Source organism: Maniola jurtina, chromosome 13 (assembly GCF_905333055.1).
Source record: "Maniola jurtina chromosome 13, ilManJurt1.1, whole genome shotgun sequence".
NCBI classification, from domain to species: Eukaryota; Metazoa; Arthropoda; class Insecta; order Lepidoptera; family Nymphalidae; genus Maniola; species Maniola jurtina.
This window is the reverse complement of record NC_060041.1, coordinates 2370949-2392956: the sequence shown is the minus strand read 5'-3', so window position 1 is coordinate 2392956 and position 22008 is coordinate 2370949. Positions and strand designations below refer to the sequence as shown.

Genomic DNA, 22008 nt, shown 5'->3' with positions numbered 1-22008 from the left:
TGAAAGCTAGAGGTTAGATCGCAGTCAAATCTATAATTACTAAAGAAAGATCAATAAGCTTCACGTTTTGAATTTCTAGAATCTAGCACTAAAAAATACGTAACAAATTAAAATTATCAAAGCGATGCCTACTTAACCGACATCATTTTCTTGGTGCCTGTCAGTCAGAACTGTATCAAAATTGGTACCGAAACGCAGAAGTGGAAAAATCGCGAACATAGATAGACATCTGAACATTACATCAGAACCTTGTTTTTCAATTCAGTTAAAAACTAGATATTTTGTTTCCAGAACATTCAAGACATGATCCAGCAAGAGAGACCAGACTGGCAGCAAGTGATGGCGTACGTGACCAGCATTTATAAACATTTTGAAACTTAGTTTATTTACCCAAGGCTAGCACGCCACCATTATGGAAAAATTGTATAACATCAAATCGGTAAATCGCTTTTTGGCTGTAAATTAAGCCATGGTTGTTCTTTGATTTGCCATTTCATGGATCGAGTCCAATTCAGTTTTTTAATGGAATGGCAAATATCTAGAATAATAAAGATCTTAAAGGTTGTAATTTGTAGGTAATGTAACATTCCCGTAAGGATAGTAAAGTTTGTTGACCAACCGCAATGGTGAAGGAATAGGTTATATTACATTTTGAACAATATTTTCACATTTTTTTTTTTGCTTTTGTTAATTTATTTTCATAAACAATGTTATTGGTAACTTTTTTTCCGCTTTCAATTTAAATCTGAACGGATATGGATAAAACTTTTATTTCTTATTAAAACTTGACGTTCTAGTAGGATGTCTATAGCATAAGAAAAAACGGTTTTTGCGGTTGGTTTGTGTGATAGTGGTCCGCCATTTGTGAAATTGAATTGCCTTGTAAACGGCCTTTGTTGTGTGAGGAATTGATATACGTCATTCCTTATGAAGACTGATTTTTTAGGTTAGTGGATGAGGGTCTAATTATTACTTTTATGCCGTTTTAATATTATAGCAGTACATTCGCGTTCATATTGATGCTGAAACTAACAAAAATAAGTACATACAATTCATAATTTGTTGCAAAAGTTGTAAAAATATTGAAATGTTTGCCAAAAAACATATTCATACAAAATGTGTTCAATATTACTTCAAATATGACATCAAGAACCTAATGTATATACTGATTAGAAATAAAAACAATGCATGCTTATAAAATTTTACAGAATGTACTCAGTACTTCTGTCATATTAACGCGGCATCAGATAAATATACCTACTTATTGCAGGGGTATTCAACTTTTTCTTAAATCAATTTAAACTATTGGAGATAAATAAGCTTCAGTGTACTTATATGTTTCATATTATAATACGCGATAAAAATATTTCATGAAATTGTTGTGTACCCCTGAAATTTGATGAATGAGTGTAAGTAACGTAAGATAAATAACAGAAATGCCTTAGAGTATTCTAAATAATCACCCTTCTCGGTCACTTATGCGAGAATATGTTTTGTATTCACGGAAATAGAATCAAAATTGAATAGCCTGCCTGCCATTCGTTTGTTAAAATACACAATATTAATCGAAAACCGTACTTCCTTAAGAGTTAATGGACTATATTAAGAGCGGTTCTATATAATCCGATCCAATATTTAGGTTGTTCGATAGTAATATGGAATATATGTATAAATAATTCATAAATTTCACGTGCACCCAGATATCATATCGAATAATATGGAAACGCCCTGACACCTTTTCTATCTTAAAACGTAATATTATTAAATAAGATTTACGTAAATAAAATAATTGTTAAATGCCTTCGATGTCTGTATCCTGTTTAACGCCTTATTACAGTATCTAGGTAGTTTTTTAAATTTGACAATTATAATATCTAAGTAATTAAAGTAAAGGTGGGTGAAGTCTGCCAATCCCCATTGAGCCAGCGTGGTAGACTAGGGCCTTAACCCTTCTCACTCTGAGAAGAGACCCGTGCTCAGTAGTGGACCGGCAACGGGTCGATCATGGGTCGATGAATTAAAGTCCCGTCTCCAGTTTCCACCGCGTTTCAGTTCCTTAAACAACCCTCGCCCCCTTTGAAATGTCGACCACACATGTCCCGGTTCCACACGGCCGCGGTCAGTCCGATGCGAGTTTATTTTGTTTGGAACCGAAACTGGTGTGGAACTGAGCTCTTCGTAAAAATAAGACATGAAAAGCTCTTACTTGATAAAATTTAAAGTATCCATTAAACATGGATTTTGTGAATGTATAAGTCAATGGAAATAAAATTAAAATACATGTACTTTATTGTATAATGCGTAAAAAATGACTCCTCACGCGCCTTTTTGACTTTATGTGTCAAATATCCTGTCAAAAGTACGATTTCAGTCCTTATCTTAATGTGCTTTTGACATTACAGTTGACACATACAGTTAAAATTTAAATCATTTAAATTTAAATAAAACTATAGTTTTGTTTAAGAAACGCCTTATATAGTAATTAATAACCGATCTCTCTCAGGTAACACAGAAAAACAAAATTCAGGTTTACTCTAAATAATTAATAGTCCCTGAGAAGGAATAAACAATTGCTTGAAAACTGATGAATACTATAAAATATATATTCGTAAAAATGAATGTGTCCCTGATTCTACTGCGAAGTTTTAAATTGCTTGGCAATTTTTACTCACACAAACACAAAGTTCATGATTCGATATTTCAATATTACTTATACATTTGTTTTAGCTAGTAAATTGAAATGTAACGATCGAGTTTTGAAAGTTATTTTGGTGTTGTAATTCTAAAAATATTATATTACTTTCATTTGTTAACTTAATTAGGATTGAATTGGTTACCTGTCTTATAAGGTTGTCTTAAGAAGCTTTGAAAAATATAAAGCGTACCTAAGTTTAATGTAATATTGCATTAATAATGATGCTAATTCGATTGTGCTCAAAACTTAAACTAATCGAAACTGATGGATCTGAAAGTAATATGCTACTCTTTTCACAATATTATCGTTGAAATAAACAGCACAGTTTATATCCTAATAACTCTGTTAGATTAGCTGTTTATTGTATAATTGAATAAGCATTGTGTCTTAAGCACACATCGAAATTTCTAGATAGTACGTTACTACTACACTTATTTCACGTCAAATTATTTCCTACAAGAATACATAAACGAAATATAATAAAATATGAGTAACTAAAATGTGGATTAGATTTTGTTTTATAAGAAATCGTACCTCTTTACTTTAATGGAAAATGCATACGTGTCGAAAACGTAGCCGGCAGGATTACCGGCATGTGTGTATCCACCTTAATGAAATATGATTGACATGGAATATTATTATTATGATATAAATGCAATTTATTACTGAATGATATTATTTTATTTTGTACCATTTAAAGGTAAAACATTTTTCATTTACTTCTTGCTAGCAAATTAACATCAATGTAAGTAATAAGTATGTACCAACTGTACGTATTTAGTTTAGGCACGAGTAGCTGACCAATGTTTTACTTGTAAATGAAATTATTTTATGAAATACCATATTATAAGATTTATTTTGAGGAAATATAATTGCGGGGATACGAGAAATAAATAATTACTTACCTACTATATTTATATTAATTTTAATTGACTAATACAAAAAAAAGTTTGTCAGTTAAAGTTATATTAAATTTTGACAGTTTGCGTGCTGGGAATCTTGACCAAACTAACTGTTAAAATGTAAAAAGCATTACGCAGTCAAATATTGGGCGTTTTAAAAATCGGCCTGTAGAAAAGGAACGGGGTCCACCCATCGCGATGTAATGTGTCCTCAGCCTTATACCAATCCTTGTTTCGCAAAATGACTATTCGTTGAAGCTATAATATAGATTAATTATCTATTTTCAGATATTTGTATTTCTGTAAATATAGCTAAAATAAAGTTCCTGGTTTATTTAAAAAAACGTCTTTTATTCAACAATAACAATCTCTTAGACACTAGTAATCACGTTTTGTTCGTATAAAATTTAAATACACAAACTCATTTTATTTACAATAGCCTTATTTATTCTTCTAAGGTCCAGTTGCATGAAAGGCGGGTAAAGTAAAGTGACTGTTACCGATAAACTTTGACCGCTAAAACGAGTTATACAATTCAGGGTTTGTTAATTTTACCTTTACTTCAAATTAATCATGAAGGTTGTGAATATTAACTGGTGGGATTTATTTTACTTTTTATTTGTACCTAGTTAAAGTTTAACGGTAACCGACAGGCGAAAACGGTCGTAGCTTTAACCGCCTGTCGTTCAACCCGACGAGTCCCGACGGTTAAGAGGGCTCTCTCCGTAACTCGTTTCATACAATCGTAGTTCCAATTTCATTTGAATACTAAGCAACCAAAGACCATGAAATTTTGCAGACATATTCTAGAAACTAATATCTATGTCTGTGGTTTTCCAGATTTCTGTTAAAATATTCGGTTTCAAAGTTACGCGGTCTTAAAAATTTTCATACAAATCTTTGAGCCCCTGTAATTTTAAAACTACATATTTTTAGAAAAATCTAAAACACCACAGACACAGATATTAGTTTCTAGAATATGTCTGCAAAATTTCATGGACTTTGGTTGCTTAATATTCAAATGAAATTGGAACTACGATTGTATGAAACGAGTGACGGAGAGAGCCCTGTTAATCGTCACGTACACGGTCCATGTCAAATAGACACTTTACCACAGATGTGAAGAAATTTGATATTTTGACCGATGTATATTTAATCTTAGGGTTCAAACACATTGGACTGAACGAGTTCAGTGTTCATGCCACGTAGTTTCCTCTCACATAATTTATTTTTATTTTGTAGGTAACAGTTAACCTAGAAGGTTAGAAATAAATAATCCCATAAATAACTCCTCACTGATCACCATTCAAGGACACCTGGGATGTACTTTTCAATAAGTCCTTCATAGTACGGCCACAGAGCTTCGATGTCCGGTACACCGGCGCTCTTTGTGTACAGGTCGTATTGGCTGTAAGAGGAAAATAGTTTTTATTCAGATACAAGTTAGCCCCTGACTGCAATCTCACCTGGTGGTAAGTGATGATGTTTAAGATGGAAGCGGGCCAACCTGGAAGGGGTATGGCAGTTTTCATTAAACCCATACTCCTTTGGTTTCCACACGGCATCGTATCGGGACGCTAAATCGCTTGGCGGCACGGCTTTGCCGGTAGAGTGGTAACTAGCCACGGCCGAAGTCTTCCACCAGACCAGACCAGAAATTTACAATTTATAAAATTCCAAAGCCCTGCGGGAATCGAACCCGAGACCTCCCACTAAAGACCTTCCTTCGGGTTCCTACTCTCTCTGTTTAACGAGTACACGGGTAGTCTGGGGTGCATATTCCTATTTGCTCAGTAGGCAAACATCCAGATTTCCAACTTTCGTGACACATACAATTGTACCGCCCAAGAACTGAACTTTTCTATACTACCTACCTGGCAATTTAGATATTAGGTTTCTATAATACGCGACCGGTCGAGATGGCCGCACTAACCTAGTACGAGATAGAGCGGCAGACGTGCGGGTGTGCGGGGCGTTCCCCCGCCTCATACCCCGATTGTCATCTCGACCTGTCTCGTACTATATGTTTTACTTACTTAAATTTCAGGACGGCTTGCCTGATCTTTTCATCTTTCTCGGTGACGAACTGGCTGTAGTCGCCGCCTGCGTGCCACGGGTAGAAGGAGTGGAACCTGTCGAAAACAATATTTTCACTATGGGTCAAGGTCACATAGATAATACACTTTAGGTCACCAAGGGTCAAGAGCTACGCAGACATGTATGTTATAGTGTCTATTATTTTAGCCTGTGGAAATGGAAGCAAGACTACTAGATAATATTATCTAGTACCTAGTCTTGCCGAAGGAGCGCGAGCACCACCACCCGGTCATCAGCCTGCCTTCCTTATTAGAATAGAATAGATTTTTATTCAAATAAACTTTTACAAGTGCTTTTGAATCGTCAAATAATTTACCACCCACTTCCCGCTATTCTCTTTAAATGTATCGTCTAAAAGTTATTTATCTTTGTCTGTATGCTTTGTAAAAAGTCGAGGTACTTTTAACAAGAAATAGTTTGTGATCTTTTGCCAGATAGAGCAAAGTGAATTGAAGTATTTAAGCCTTAAAGTAGGTACCTATATAAAACTAGGCTATCTTAAGAATTTTCTGTACACCTATAAGTACATTATTCAGGCAAAGCAACCAGCAGACTCGAATCTTGACCACAAAAAAAACCGGCCAAGTGCGAGTCAGCCTCGCACACCGAGGGTTCCGTACTCGGGTATTTTTTCCGACATTTTGCACGATAAATCGAAAACCATTATACTTAAAAATAAATAAAAATCAGTTTTAGAATGTCCAAGTAAAGCCATTTCATATGATACCCCACTTGGTATAGCTATCATACTTTGAAAATTAAAACACATTTTAATTTTTTTTCTATGATGTAACCACAAATTCACGGTTTTCAGATTTATTCCTTTACTTGTCCTATAAGACCTACCAACCTGCCAAATTTCATGATTCTAGGTAAACGGGAAGTAGGTACCCTAGATAGGTTTTCTTGACAGACAGACAGACAACAAAGTGATCCTATAAGGGTTCCATTTTTCCTTTTGAGGTACGGACCCCTAAAAACATTCGTATATAGGTAGTATAGGTTCAAACCGTGTTGTGACATATTCAGAAATGTAGGTTCTAAAAAATTGACCACCTTGCGACACGCTAACCTGATCATCTGCAATCCTTCTTCGGGAAACTTGGCGTTGTTATGCTTGAGCACCCTGTAGAGGTATTCGTCGTGCCCCCACGACATTAGGAGATTTTCGATACCACATTTCTCCCTGTACATGCCCAATTCAGTGCTGAAAATTGACAAATTGGTTTAATCGCTCAACTTTCAACCGCTAAATTCATCCAAAAAAGGATCCCTGAATTCGGATTGTCTCTGAGAAACATAAACTACGATCATTGATGTAGGAGGAATCTAATCTACCAGACTACATGTGAGCTAGCAGTAAAATGTAAGACCTTAAAGATCAAAACGGTTTTTCAATTTCGTCCGAATGAACCTATTACATACATGTTTTGAAAACAGGATAAAAAGTATCCTAGATATTTGTCTTCTGGATATACGGGTACTTAGAGTTAAGAGTGAATAGGCATCTTCTAGGCAAGTCGCTTCACCATAAGCTGCATCATGACTTGCCAGCAGGTTTAATTGCAGCCAAGCGCTAGCCTATAAATTAAATACATACATAGACTGCTAAAATCACTACCCTTCCTTTCGGCTTTGCCGCAGTCGGGTAAAAATAACGGTTTGTAAAAAGATTCCTCACTTGTATTTCTCGTCATAAGTGTCAGGGTTGTCCAAAAAGCTGTCGTCTCCATATACAATGTTCTCCCCCCATTTGCAGCCAACGGGGAAGGTGTCACCCACCACACACCACTGGGGTTCATCATAGAAAGCCATTACCTGCAAACAGAACCATGGCTCTTGAACTTTGGACCCTAGTGGTCCTTAAGTAGAGGCAGCGATTTAGCAAAAAGAGTGGAGTAAACAAATTTCAAACCCCTATTTTACCCACTTAGCGGTTGAATTTTCATAAATTCTTTCTTAGCGGATGTCAACGTTATAATAGCCGTTATTCAGCCCGATCCGTCCAGTAATTTGAGCTGAGCGTTGATAGAGTCGGTCAGTCACCGTTTCCTTTTATATCCTATTTAGATGTTGATCTACCCCTTGAATAAACACATAATTATCAAAGTTTAGTTGTTCCCACATTTTTATGTAGGTGGAAAGATAGTTTTTCTGGTGGGAGACTTCGGCTGTGGCGTTACCACCCTGCCGACAAAGCCGTGCCGCAAAGCGTTTAGCGTTCCGGTACGATGCCCTGTAGAAACTAAGGAGTATGGGTTTAATAAAAACAGACACACTCCTTTCAGGTTAGCCCGCTTCTATCTTAGACTGCATCATCATTTACCACCAGGTGAGATTGTGGTCAAGGGCTAACTTGAATCTGAATATAAAAAAATTAAAAAAAGTATGATCTGGCTCAACAACGGGTAAAACGGGTAGGTAACTTATTTCTTTCTCAGTTTTATTACCTTCCCAAGATCGTGAATCAGCCCAATGAGTTGGAACCAGTCGTCATCAGGGTAGTCTTCTCGGATCCGCTCAGCGGTCTGGAAGGCGTGGACGATGTTGGGCAGTTCTGTGTCGGGGTCCGACTCGTCGACCAACTCGTTGAGTTTGACCAGCGCATCCTTTACTGACGACCTGAAGTGGTTGAACTTCAGCCATTTCTCCATTTTGCCTGGGGGAAATGAAATTGGAAAAACTGGTCTGTGACATCAAATCGTTAGCTTAGTTCATAATTGCACTAAGTACACAATCACTTATTATCGATTTTTAGGTGAGCTGTTTAAAGTTCAGATATGACTAGCACAAAAATAGTAATTATACTTAGATAGATCATTTCAATACAGTTAAGCATCTGTTCGAGAGTTGTGATCAGAATATGCTAAGCTGTATTGAAATGATCTATAGTTTTTTTTACACATTTTAATTTTTTTTAGAAATATTTTTTTTTTGTGATGTGATACACAACGCTTCCTGCCTTTCATGATTCTACTAGGTCAACGGGAAGGTTTTCATTTCCTTGACGGGTCTTGACAGATACGACAGACAGACAACGAAGTGATCCTATAAGGGTTCCTTTTTGCCCTATACGGAATCCTAAAATTAAACAAAACGAACATCAACCTACTTTTAACGAAGTCGACAGTCATGTGAGTATGCATGGTGTAGTAAGTGCGTCGAACTCTCTCTTTGATTGGGTCTTCATCGTTGACGGAGTAGTCACGGAAGCACTCCAGCGGCTTGTCCTTGTAGACTTGCTCTGGCCGCAGCAGAAGCGACGGGTCCATCAAAGTGATGGTGTTATCCTGGGAACACAGTACATTCAGCGAATCTTCACTTCTTCACACACTACCTCATAATATGAGGCACCAAGGCCTTAGCGAGGAATAAACTTCGGTGCTTGAACCCCCTCTGGCTACGGCCATCTATGGCGATATTTTTTCTCCACCAAAAAGTAGGTAACTAGGTACCTATATTGTAACCCAGTGGGAAGCATTGTGATCTTACAAGTGGAAGATCTCAGCCCGTAGGATTCCCGGCACGGACAGTTTTGGAATTTATAATTTCTAAACGAACTGGTCAGGGTAGGAAGCTACGGCCGTCGCTAGTTACCACGCTACCTGCAATGCTGTGCTGCCAAATGATTAAGCGTTCCGGTAGAATCCGGGGGTATGGCTTGGGTATGGGTTTATTGAAAACTGCCATACCCCTTCCAAGTTAGCCCACTCCCATCCTAGACTGCATCAACACTTACCATCAGGTGATGGACTAAAAAAACTCACACAGTCTCGCCAAAATTAAGTACTACCTTCAAGACAAGAGTGTATGGCATCTTCTATGTAAGCGTGTTACAACCTAGATCTCATCATTGCTTTCCATGAGGTATTATCGTAGTCAAGCGCAAGCCTACCTTGTAATACCATCACTTACCACCAGGTGAGATTGTAGTCAAGGGTTAAATTGTATAAGAATAATAATTAAAAATAACTAGCTGATGCCCGCGACTTCGTTCGCGTGGATGTAGGTTTTTAAAAATCCCGTGGGAACGCTTTGATTTTCCGGGATAGAAAGTAGCCTATGTGCTAATCCAAGGTATAATCTATTTCCATTTTAAATTTCAGCTTAATCCGTCCAGTAGTTTTTGCGTGAAGGAGTAACAAACATACACACACACACACATTCAAACTTTCTCCTTTATAATATTAGTAGTGTGATAGTGTGATATAGTGTGATTGTATTAACTGATCTGTTTGTTTGTGCATGCAAAACGCAAGAACCAGTGGACAATCTGTCCACTAGTTCTCGCGTTGAGTATGACGAAACCGATGAAACTTTTGCAGTTCGAAATTTTATTATTGATCTAAGTTTTAGGTAGGTAGATAACAACTAGGCAATGTTAAAAATTCAATTAAAATGAGCAGAATGTGTAATACGCATTTACGTTCAATAGGTACGTAGACGTATACTGGGACCTTCGCCCGAATTTTAAAGAAGCAGAGGCCAAAGGCGATAGATACATTTTATTACAATTAAATTACTTTTTAATGCTCAATGACAAAATACGAATTTCTTTTTTATACCTACTTGAAAATGTAGAATTGAAATTTGAACTCATTCCCTGACCTCATTAATTTAAGTTAGACCTCTAAGAAAATTAATGAAAAATACAAATCACTCAAAAAAAATTGGGCTGTGTGTACTTACAGGATTTCTAAACTTCATTTTTTTGGGTTCAGTTCCGTATCTGATGATACTAAACGAGCGACTGTTGTCGTCGCGCGCAGCACACGTCTTAAATGTTCACACGGTCAATCGTAATCATCGCGGGTCAGAAGTTATCGTATTGATAGGATTTTTACGTAATGAGATAATGCGAAAAATCATAATATATTATTGAGTCGTCAGCTAATAGCTTCAACTATCGGACGAAAATACTATTTTCTAAATAGATCACTATAATTTGCGATGATTCCAAGTTTAGGTACGGAGGTATGACATTTTGTGAATTGCAACATGATTTATGAATCCGAACCAGTGGTAAATTATTTTTACGATCCAAAAGCACTTGTAAAAGTTTATTTGAATAAAAATCTATTCTATTCTATTCTATGGCTTGATTCTATTCTACGATTTTATGAGACTCTAGGACCAGTGCGTAGATTCAAACTATAGATATCACTAGCTGATACCCGCGACTTCGTTCGCGTGGATGTAGGTTTTTTTAAAATTCCCGTGGGAACTCTTTGATTTTCCGGGATAAAAAGTAGCCTATGTGCTAATCCAGAGAATAATCTATCTCCATTCTGAATTTCAGCCCAATCCGTCCAGTAGTTTTTGCGTGAAGGAGTAACAAACACACACACACACACACACACACGCATACAAACTTTGTCCTTTATAATATTAATGTGAAGTGTGATAGATAGTGTGATGTGAAGTGTGATACCTATCCTAAACCCATAGAATAGTATAGAATGTAGGTACGCTACCTACAGTTCATGAAAATGACACGTGCTTTTTTACACGCCTGCTCGAAAAAAATGAGTGTAATGTTTTCAGGGTTCATGTATGTAATATTATGCATGTTTGGCCATCCAAAGGGGTAATGCTGCCAGCATCTTGGGTACAATGCCTCGCTGCGGTGCTCTCGACGAAGTTTTAGATTAAATTTAGTTCATTTTAGTTTTTAATTTGATATTATTATTTTTACTTGTTTTAAGTTTGAATTTAGATGTAACTTTATTTTATAAAAAAAAACTCTTATGTTGACTTAATAAATAAATATAAGACACACATGTATGTGAGTGTTTTTTTTACCCACCATATCTTCTAGAAATGCCTGAACAGATTTAAAAGTATGGGGTATCGATAGAATCATTTCAAGCCGAACGACACTGGCTACAACTAAAACTTGAAACCAAACGCCGAGTTTCTCTCCTTCTCTCTCTCTCTTCTCTTCTTTTCTTTCGGTTTTTTTTCGGTTTCTTCTCCGTAACGTAACGGAAGGTAACGATTCGAAAACACTTGTTAGGTATTATTAAAGTTTTTGAAAAAAACATTCTATCTATATAACTTTCTATCTATTTCTTTCTATCTATGTGCAGGTTTACTATGTTTGGATGTTTGAATGTTTGTTACTTAATCACGCAAAAATTACTAGATGGATTTGGCTGTTTGTAATGGAGATAGATTATACCCTGGATTAAAACATAGGCTATTTTTTATCCCGGAAAATCAAAGAGTTCCCGCGGGAGTTTTAAAAACGTAAATCCTCGCGGACTAAGTCGCGGGCATCAGTTAGTATATATACTTATAGTTGACTTAAGTAGGTATAGCTTTTATTCCTGGAGCACGTGAATCCTTAGTCACGTGAATTGAGACGTTCCTTGTCGTCAATAACGTAATGAGGAGTTCAAAAAGGAGCACATACACTCACACCTTGTTGGTTGCTAAAATGGTAAATATATGTTTTTTTTATATACCCATATAAAATATATGGATTTATGTTATATGGGTGTCTAGACGTGCACTTCGACCACCCGTTTTAGACCTTTTTTTCCATGCTAACTGTGGAATCAACCAACCCTGCGGCGGTGTTCCCAGTAACACACTAACTTTGTAACTAGGTATATTGTAATAATGAGCCGATTATTAAGCTGTTACTTTAAAAGAATTTTGTTTGAACACGAAGTGCTGAAACAGTTTGAACACGAGAGACCTACCTATTGAAGAGGTGTCTTAACTTAGGTTAACGATCGGTTCAGATGCAATTCATTTTCATTGACCGCTCAATTTAGATCTATTTTTATCACCACGATACGCGCAGTTTGAGAAATTGATGAGGTCTTCTCACCAATCAGTCTGGGCAAAGGGTCTGGGGCAAACCCGTGTATTCCTCTTGATGGATTTCATCATCATCATCATATCCCATCGCTGGGTCACTACTGAGCACAAGTCTCTTCTGAGAATGAGAAGAGTTTGGAGAGAATTCCTTACCTTTGACAGCATTATGGAGAACATCTCAGGTATCCATGTTTCCTCACGATGTTTGATATTCAATTGCTGAAAACGCAAATAGCTTCCAAAAGTTAGAGGTGCGAGGCCGGAATCGAATCCTCGAGCTCCTGAATAGGCGCACTTCTTAATCACTTGACCATCACCGCTTATTTACACAAAATACGTCTATTAGTTAACGATGTAAACAGCTATTAGGTATATGTACAAATAAGCTAAATTAAATAGGTAGGTAAGTAAGTAAAACATTTATTTGTATTATTAAAAAGTTTTCATTAATATAATAACATATTGTTAATACTGGGTGCTTAAGATTACCTTATTAATTACACAACAAAAATTATACTAATAATAAAATAACTTATTAATATCTAGCTTATTCTAACGATGTACCTATAATACGTAATATTTTTTTGAGCTTTTAATTTAGAAATCCATTTAGATTTTAGGACTAAACGATAGATAGTCCTTCAGTAAATGTAAGAGTTAAATATTAAATACTTAGGTACAATCACTTAGTTTAATTTAGGTGGTATTTATTACCACTCGCAGACTCCCGGGATATACTTCTCGATGAGTTTCTCGTAGTAGGGCCACAATGCTTCGATGTCGGGGACCTCGGCGCTCTTCGTGTACAGGTCGTATTTGCTGAGAAAATCGAACATTTTTCTATAAGTAGTTAATTAAACCAGCTGATCATCATTATTATCATGACGTGATCATGACTAACCCATCGCCAGCTCACACCTTTATTACCAGACTTATTTTTTCAGTGTATTGTGACTTTCGTAAGTGCTTTTATAAGTCTGAAACGAAGAATAAATAAATACAAATAAATACACCCCCCGCGCCGGTGACGTGCGGGGGGTCCCCCCGCCTTATACCCCCAATGCCATCTTGACCTGTCGCGTACTATACCTACCTACTTAATAGGTTGAGAGTAATAAATTAGATGTCAAAAATTTTCTTGAATGAAATTACTGACTGATGCCCGCGACTTCGTTCGCGTGGATATAGGTTTTCTAAAAATCCTGTGGGAACTCATTGATTTTGCGGGATAAAAAGTTATGTGGTTATCCAGGGTATAATCTATCTCCATTCCAATAACAAACATACAGACACACAAACTTTCGCTTTTATAGTACTAGTGTGAAGTGTGATAGCGTTGATTAATGTTTGTATGTTGAAGTTGGGCGAGCGTTGCGCGTCCGTTTGGTCGTTGTTTTTATAGCCGCCCGTATATTGTTTGGTCCTTGTATATGCTACAAAATGGACAACAACAAAATATGGAATACAAGATACCTACTTGAATTCATGCACCCACTTCAGGATTTCCTCGTCTTTAGCGTTGGTGAGGTGACGGTAGTCGCCACCTGCGTGCCACGGGTACAACGAATGGTACCTGCACACCGTAGGTACAAGATTAGGTTAACCCTTTACTGCACACACTTTAACGGAGAAACAACATACAAGGGATCTTAAGAGACTTTACAGAAGCGTGCAAAGGCTGGAGCAATCTCTTTCAGACAACTTTTGCTAAAATCACATCATCATGGATCAAGGATTGTAACACGGAGTTATTCAAGGGGCGGACCAACAAATTCCTGAAAGGTCGGCAACGCATTGGCGGTTCTTCTGGTACTGCAAAATTTCACGGGCGGCGGTAACCACTTAACATCAGGTGACTCGCCTGCTAATTTGCTCGCTATTTTTATATTAAAAAAAAACATGATCAGGATCGAGCCCCTCTCACCAAGAATCTCGTGGAAGCTAAAAATCCGAAGTCGGTCAGGATGCAAGCTATCTCTGAGCCTACTTATATTTCGTCCAACCGTTGTACCTTCTCACGGCTCAACCGCTGAACCGACAGAAGTGTATTGAAATCAGAGGCACCAACTGTTAGAAAATCCTCCGGGTGCTCATTGCTCATGCCAATTTATTGACTCGTTTAAAATAACTAAAGTGCGAGAATATAAATACGTACCGACTGACGAATAGGTAAATATCCTACATACTTACGGCAAAATATTATTTGATCTTATAAAATATTGATCGGCCTATCAATCTGTACTTTATGAAAAAAAAATTTTTATTTTTATTCACTATAGGTAAGCGCTTGACCACAATCACACCTGATGGAAAGTGATGATGTGGTCTAAGATGGGACGCGAATATGATATGGGATATATATATGGGATGGGAATATGATGTATTTTTTGATCATTAAATGACGTGACCGGCGATTTGTTCGGCAAAAATCTTAAGTTATGTTAGTTAGAACATGAGTATTCATGTGTCCGGCTAGGTTCTATTGGGTTTGGTTTGTCCGGCCAAACTCTTAGGTTAGGTTGGATTAGAACATAAATGTTCATGTGGAAGAATGGATTGAAGTGACACCTGATCATGTAGAGCGCCTTCTCGGGCAGCTTGCTCTTGTTGTGCTTGAGGAACTGATAGAAGTATTCGTCGTGGCTCCACGATACCAGCACGTTGTCCAGTCCGCAGTGTGGCTCGTACATGCCGTATTTTGTGCTGTTTGGGAGTAATAAAAGAATGAAGTGAATATTAATGCCTGGAGGCCAAAGTCTTCGAACAGTGCACGTTGCCAATGACATACGGATTCGAGACATGGTCGCTAACTGTGGGTCTTAAATAAGCTCAGAGTCACTCAGCAAAATCGCGGTATGTTGAATTCCTTTGCCTATATAAAAGACTTACCTACATCCAACAGTGGACATCTATGATACCTAATATTATATGGATGATGACGACGACAACGAAAGGAATTAAGTAGGTATTATTGGAGAAAATCTAAGATATTTTTAGTTTTAAGTGGTTGAAGATTTATCGGGGCGCTGATTACGAAATTAACGCCCATATTCACATTTTTTGATGGCCGACGCATTCAAATTTTTTTAAGAAATCGCAATTAAGATATAATTTCCGATGTTTTCCGGATTGCCAATTACGAAAATGGAGCTTGGCGTATACCCCATCGTCATATCTAGAGGAACAGCGCCTACTTGTATTTGGGGTTGTAGGTGTCCGGGTTGTCCTTGAAACTGTCGGGGCCGTACACGATGGAGTCGGCCCACGCGCAGCCCACGGGGAACGTGTCGCCCACCACGCACCATTGCGGCTCGCCGTAGAATGCCATCACCTGGACAAATAAGATTACAGTGCCCGACAGAAAATATTTTACATCGAACTTTAGAAAGAGATAACGGTTTCGTTGAGCGTTGTCTCTGTCGTTGATCCGTGCAATTCTAAGGGCCTCAAAAACCAATTTCGAGTGATATTAGAGAGCTGAAACTGGTTTTATACCCAATGTGTTGCTGACTTTTAAACCTGGTGCCAAATCAGGCGAATACGACGATAATATGAATTTCGAGAACTTTGAAAAATGGCTCATGCCCAACCTACCACCCAATACCGCCGCGGTAGTCGACGATGCGTTCTATGATCTATCATAATAAACAGTGGGATTTCGGTATGAGTGACAGAGACAACGCTCTACGAAGCCGAAATCTCTTTCTATAGGTCGATGAACAAGTGCTCGGGATCCCTGGACTGGGAAGCTGACGTCTTAACCACTAAAGGTCATCACCTTCTAGTGGGTGTTTACTAATTAGTAATTAAGCTTGTATTTTGATTCTTAATTGCAAGCTCATAGGAAAAACACATTAAACACAAGATAATTAGATTAGTGAGTCGATTTTACGATCGGTGTAAGTTCACGGTTCACTATTTGTTTTATCAACTGACCAGGGGTTGTGATTGTAATAAACACTAGATGATACGCGTGATTTCGTCCGCATAGATTTACTTAGATTTTTTAAAAATTCCTTGAGAAGTCTTCGATTTTCCGGGATAATATGTTGATGTCTGTTTTCGGGATGCTTATGTCTGTACCAAGTTTCGGCAACAGAAAGGTACCTAAATACCTAACAGACAGATAGACGGATATTATACAGACAGACTCTCTCTCGCATGTAATATTTTAATATGTACTAGGACAGATGATGCCTGAAAATTCATTTGCGTGAATCGAGTTTAGATTTTACTGTCAATCCAGTGGGAACTGTTTGATTTTCCGGTAGGCAGGAACCACTATTATGCTATATCCGTCTCCGAGATGCGATTTCTTTCGGTACTTCTCATCAACATTGGGTAAATGGATAGTCTGTGAAAAGGTACCTACCTACCTAGTAAGTTAGCAGACAAACACACTTTCGCATATACTTATGTATAGAGCGGAGGCTAGTGATATTGTTTTGTATTTTGACGTCATGTTTTACGTTTCATTGATTCTTATCAATGAAACGTAAAACATGACGTCAAAATACAATAAGTAAGAAAATATTTTTAACGAAAACAATTCACTTAGGTAACAATTTAAAATAATTTTATCATAACAAATGACATCGTCAATATGTTAGGTTGGTATATTAAAAGGATTTATCACAACGAATATACATTTATGTTGTAACTAGCTGTGCCCGCGACTTCGTTCGCGTGGAATAGTGACTTTTCGCGCTTTATATAGCCACGGACGCTTAGGCGCGAGGCGCCGTGATTCTTTAAATTGACATAACTTTTTTATTTATGAACCGATTGACATGAAATAAACACTAAATGCTAAGTGAAGCTTATTACAATATATTAGTGAAAACCGTATCTAAATCGAATAATCCGTTTCTGATATTAGCGTGCACAAACACACAGACAAACAGACAAACAGACAAAAAAAAAATTAATTACAATTTCGGGTTCGGCATCGATATAATAACAACCCCTGCTACTTTTTTTTTATATATTTCCATTGTACAGACACCACTTTTCTACAATTTTATTATATGTATAGATAAGTTGAACCTCCTAAGAGTAGATTAATCCTATTAAACAGAGATCAAACTAATCCAAGTCATATTGATAAGATTTACTTAATATTATCTCTACCTATAAGTAGTACAAGCCTGTAGGTGTACAAGGCACTGGTCCCACCACCGACGAGAGAGCGACTAGCTATAGGCAATTTTATCAATTAACAAAGTACAACAATCGATGTTTCAGTGGCAATAAAAGAAATAAATATCACTGACTGTGCCACACTGTTAAACTGACTGTGAGCGCTGCGGTCTAAGTTAGGCGTTTACGGGTTTGATTCTGGGCAAGAGTAATTCGAGAATTAATAATTTCTAAATAGTATCTGATCTGATCTGGTGGATGGCTTCGGCCGTGGCTAGTTACCACACCCGCCCGGCAAATTCGTGCCGGTGGTACGATGCCGCGTAGAAACTGATCAGGGGTGTGGGTTTAATGAAACTGCCATACCCTTTCCAAGTTAGCCCGCTTCTATCTCATCACTTACCAGCAGGTGAGATCGCGGTCAAGGGCTAACTTGTAAATTGTAATCGATAACAAGTGTAAATTAAAAATTTATATCATCCCCGACAAGTGAAGGTTACAGTAACTAAAAAAGAGCTGATAACTTTCAAACGGCTGAACCGATTTTTTTGGAAATAGCTAACACTCTAGATCAAGCCACCTTTCAAACAAAAAAAAACTTAATTAAAATCGGTTCATTAGTTAAGGAGCTACGATGCCACAGACACATGTCAAACTTATAACACCCCTCTTTTTGGGTCGGGGGTTAAAAAAGTATTGATTGCATCCGCTAGGTTCCTACATGGCCTAGACTTTGGACTTTGACGGAATGACACACATCAAGTAAACCCTAGTGGTTTTTTCGTTGTATCAAAAGCAGACTTCCCAAACAATTCATATTCAATAATTTAAAAAAAAAACTTACCTTGCCCAAATCATGGATAAGTCCAGTAAGTTGGAACCAGTCGTCTTGAGGATGGTCCTGTCGGATCCTCTCAGCAGTCTGGAAGGCGTGGACGATGTTGGGCAGGTCGGTGTCGGGGTCCGACTCGTCCACCAGCTCGTTGAGTTTTATGAGAGCGTCCTTTACTGTCGACTTGAAGTGGTTGAATTTCAGCCACTTCTCGCGTTTCTCTGTTGAAAATTTACTTTTTGGAGTAGGCACTTAAAACTTCTTTACGAATAGCTCGGATATTTTTTGGAGAGACGTAACGTTCATACGTCATTTACGCCGAGAAGGGCCGCCAAACAGATTGCTATTTAGAGGCCGCCATCTTTCATCAAAGTGGTGGTAAAAGCTTTATTTTTATTTCACTAGGTACCTAAATAAATAAATAAATAAAAGTTTATTTAGCTCAATCACAAAAAATACAAGAATAAGAATTAAGATACATTCAAACTTAAATATTAATTAAACTTAAAACTAGAGAATACTAAAACTATTATTGTGTCTGTGAGCTAAAAGGGCCTACTACCTAGATCTTAAAATATATAAAAGGAAAAAGCTGACTGATCTGTTAACGCACAACTAAAAGCGTGGACGGATCTGACTGAGGAATGCAGATAGCTATTTAGACGTAGACAATTATTGATATCCGCCAAGAAAGGATTTTTTAAAATTCAAGCATTTAAGAGGTAAAACAGGGGTTTGATTTTTTTGTAGTCCACGCGGATGTAGTCGCGGGCGTAAGCTAGTGGTATTTAATAAAAAATCTTTCACCGATTTATTTAAAAAATGGAATCCTACACGCATTTAGTTTTTAACCCCCGACCCAAAAAGAGGGGTGTTATAAGTTTGACGTGTGTATCTGTGTATCTGTCGGTGGCACCGTAGCGCCTAAACTAATGAACCGATTTTAATTTAGTTTTTTTTGTTTGAAAGGTGGCTTGATCGAGAGTGTTCTTAGCTATAATCCAAGAAAATCGGTTCAGCCGTTTGAAAGTTATCAGCTCTTTTTTAGTTACTGTAACCTTCACGTGTCGGGGGTGTTATAAATTTTTAATTTACACTTGTACTTTAACGTAATAAAGGGTACCACAGTTTTACAAAACTGCTACACCCAAGTATTTTTATATTTATAAGGATCACGATCTCCACAGGAACTTTTAGTTAGAGATCATAAATTAAAAAATGCAAAACAAGATGGACAGATTTTCAGGTCTGTACCTACTTAGGTACGTCAACTTACGTTTAACAAGATCGACAGTAACATTAGTGTGCATGGCGTAGTAGGTCCTACGCACGCGCTCCTTGATGGGGTCGCTGTCATCCACGCTGTAGTCCCGGAAGGCTTCCAAGGGCTTGTCGTTGAACGTGGGCTCCGGACGCAGCAGCTGCGAGGGGTCTATCAGGGAGATAGGGGTTTTCTGTAATAATGAAGATATTCTACAACTATTACCCTTGGGAAATAGGCATGGATTATCTTGTCATCTTTTGCTAACTCACTACACTGACGAAGTCGTGGGTATCATCACTTACCCGTTTTTGATGAACCTTGGTACAGTGATAGTGAAATTCATAATATTATTAGGTATGGATACATAATAGTATGGATAATGGGATCAGTTTAAAAGGTCACAGACAGACATTTTCCCATGTTCAGTAAAAGTCCAGTTTTAAAAAGCCGCTAAGCCGCGGTTAGCTGCAAAAAATAGCCTTCGAAATTTGAATTATCGCCACAAAAATAGGTAGCTCTTTTTAAAAGTCCCACAATTTTTTTGGCTAGGTACACTTAGACCATAGATTTTCAGTTTGGTCGTATAGGCAGGTGTGCACGTACCTCTACCTAGCAAACTTTTTTGTAACATCAGTTTTTCTAAAATAGCATATTATTTTTAACCTACTTAACTTTCTAACTTAGTAAAAGGACGGCAGAGTAATAACTCCGTTACTTACAACTTGAACTGCCATTTTTTCCGATGATCGCTTTCCCGATCAAGTGTTTATCAATGCGGAGAGATGTCATCTCAGCGCGTATTTATAGCCGCGTGTTAGGTATATTAGGTCTCAAGTGCTTGTTTTCTAATGATAAACAAGACCTAAGCAATAAATCATTATCATAACATTGTGACTTGTAAAGCATGAGAGAACCCATTTTTAACCCCCGACCCAAAAAGAGGGGTGTTATAAGTTTGACGTGTGTATCTGTTGTCTGTGTAAGCTCTTTTGTAGTTTTCTTATTAGACCGGTTATTACTATCCGACCAATTCAAATTAGTGTACAGCCAAATTCTAATAAAAATGTGTCGGGGGTTTTTTAAATTTTGAAAATTTTACTTGTACTATTTATTTTATATAGAGCATATTGTTGTTGATCATGGGGTCCTAGGTACGAGTCTCGTATTGGGCCATATTGTAAATCAAATGTTTGAAAAGAGCAACCACTGAGTTTCTTGCTGGTTCTTCTCGGTAGGAAAGGCATTCCGAACCAGTGTTAGATGCATTTTAACAATTCAAAAGTACTTGTAAAAGTCATCAACCCTTCGCCCGGCTTACTTTAGAGCGTGGGTCTCTTCTCAGAATGAGAAGGATTTTGGTCATAATTTACCCGCTAGCCAAATGCGGATTAGTAGACTTCACACACCTTTGAGAACATTATGGAGAATTTATAGGCATGCAAGTTTCCACACGATGTTTTCCTTCACTGTTAAAGTAAGTGATATTTAATTTTTTTTTTATTCTAATATTTTTAAGGGGCTTTTATAGGTGTCCTATATGCCAGCCCCATTGGTACAATCTAAATTAAAATTAAACTAGGTATATACCTAAAACTACAACAGTTTGAGAGAATCACTAACAAATTCATACACTTTCATTGCCGAAACGGTCAAAGGTTTGTTTAAAATACAGTTGAAAATACCAATATTCATAAAATATTTAATTAGGTACTTAAAACGCACATAACTCCGAAAAGTTAGAGATGCGTGCCCGAGATCGAACCCCCAATTTCTGATTAGGAGGCGGACGTCCTATAACCACTAAAAATATTTCTATTTCTGACAAGTTATTGGGGGTTTCTATCAAGAAATTTTCTATAGCAGGCCGGAATTAGGAAGTTGTACAGTATAATTAATTAAGCTATCTATACCTACTTGTAATAAAACTAGGGCGATTTGTGTACATTTGGAAATTTTATACGGTGGAAACATTACCGATATAGACCCCAAAACAATTTTTTTTTTGGTTTTTTTGTCTGTCTGTAGTCTGTACGCGCATCACGCTAAAACTACTGAACGGATTTAAATGTTTGGTTATTAGTACAGTGTAGTCAGTGGCGTGCACAGGTTTATAGCCAGGGTAGGCTGAGTTAGGTAGTTCCCTCTTTAATGGCGGTGATGATGGAAAATGAGCATTGAAATTTTTGAATCAGGGTAAGCAGCGCTTTTACGCTTCTATGACCTGCACGCCGCTGAGTGTAGAGGTAGTAGA

At 37.4% G+C, this 22008-nt stretch overlaps 3 protein-coding genes across 14 annotated transcripts in view; 1 reads left to right on the top strand and 2 right to left on the bottom strand.

Annotated features, from left to right (window-relative positions):
• LOC123871105 (cytospin-A-like) overlaps positions 1 to 4154 on the top strand; it is a 72709-nt gene extending 68555 nt beyond the window's left edge. For all 12 annotated transcript variants that reach the window (XM_045914684.1, XM_045914685.1, XM_045914682.1 and 9 more), the window contains one exon: positions 292 to 4154. In XM_045914684.1, the coding sequence (XP_045770640.1) occupies positions 292 to 381 (90 nt within the window). In that variant the 3' untranslated portion in view covers positions 382 to 4154. The remainder of the gene's footprint in view (positions 1 to 291) is intronic.
• Positions 4155 to 4817: 663 nt separating this feature from the next.
• On the bottom strand, positions 4818 to 10487 carry LOC123871113 (inositol oxygenase-like). Its single transcript, XM_045914711.1, has 7 exons — positions 10384 to 10487; positions 8807 to 8984; positions 8145 to 8353; positions 7376 to 7512; positions 6767 to 6901; positions 5634 to 5729; positions 4818 to 5005 (listed from the first exon to the last, which is right to left on the bottom strand). Exons 1-7 carry the CDS (start codon positions 10399 to 10401, stop codon positions 4897 to 4899), a joined length of 882 nt encoding a protein of 293 aa, XP_045770667.1. The 5' UTR covers positions 10402 to 10487; the 3' UTR covers positions 4818 to 4896.
• Positions 10488 to 12922: 2435 nt separating this feature from the next.
• On the bottom strand, positions 12923 to 20633 carry LOC123871114 (inositol oxygenase-like). The gene is made up of 7 exons (XM_045914712.1): positions 20477 to 20633; positions 19770 to 19947; positions 18506 to 18714; positions 15717 to 15853; positions 15091 to 15225; positions 14000 to 14095; positions 12923 to 13341 (listed from the first exon to the last, which is right to left on the bottom strand). Exons 1-7 carry the CDS (start codon positions 20489 to 20491, stop codon positions 13233 to 13235), a joined length of 879 nt encoding a protein of 292 aa, XP_045770668.1. The 5' UTR covers positions 20492 to 20633; the 3' UTR covers positions 12923 to 13232.
• Between the last annotated feature and the right edge of the window lie 1375 nt (positions 20634 to 22008).

Coding starts and splice junctions, on each gene's coding strand:
- LOC123871113 (XM_045914711.1), bottom strand. Junction 6,902..7,375: donor ACTTATGACGAGAAATACAA/GTGAGGAATCTT, acceptor GTCAATTTTCAG/CACTGAATTGGGCATGTACA. Junction 5,730..6,766: donor GAAGGATTGCAGATGATCAG/GTTAGCGTGTCG, acceptor TGTTTTCGACAG/GTTCCACTCCTTCTACCCGT.
- LOC123871114 (XM_045914712.1), bottom strand. Junction 15,226..15,716: donor ACCTACAACCCCAAATACAA/GTAGGCGCTGTT, acceptor ACTCCCAAACAG/CACAAAATACGGCATGTACG. Junction 14,096..15,090: donor AAGGCGCTCTACATGATCAG/GTGTCACTTCAA, acceptor TACGGTGTGCAG/GTACCATTCGTTGTACCCGT.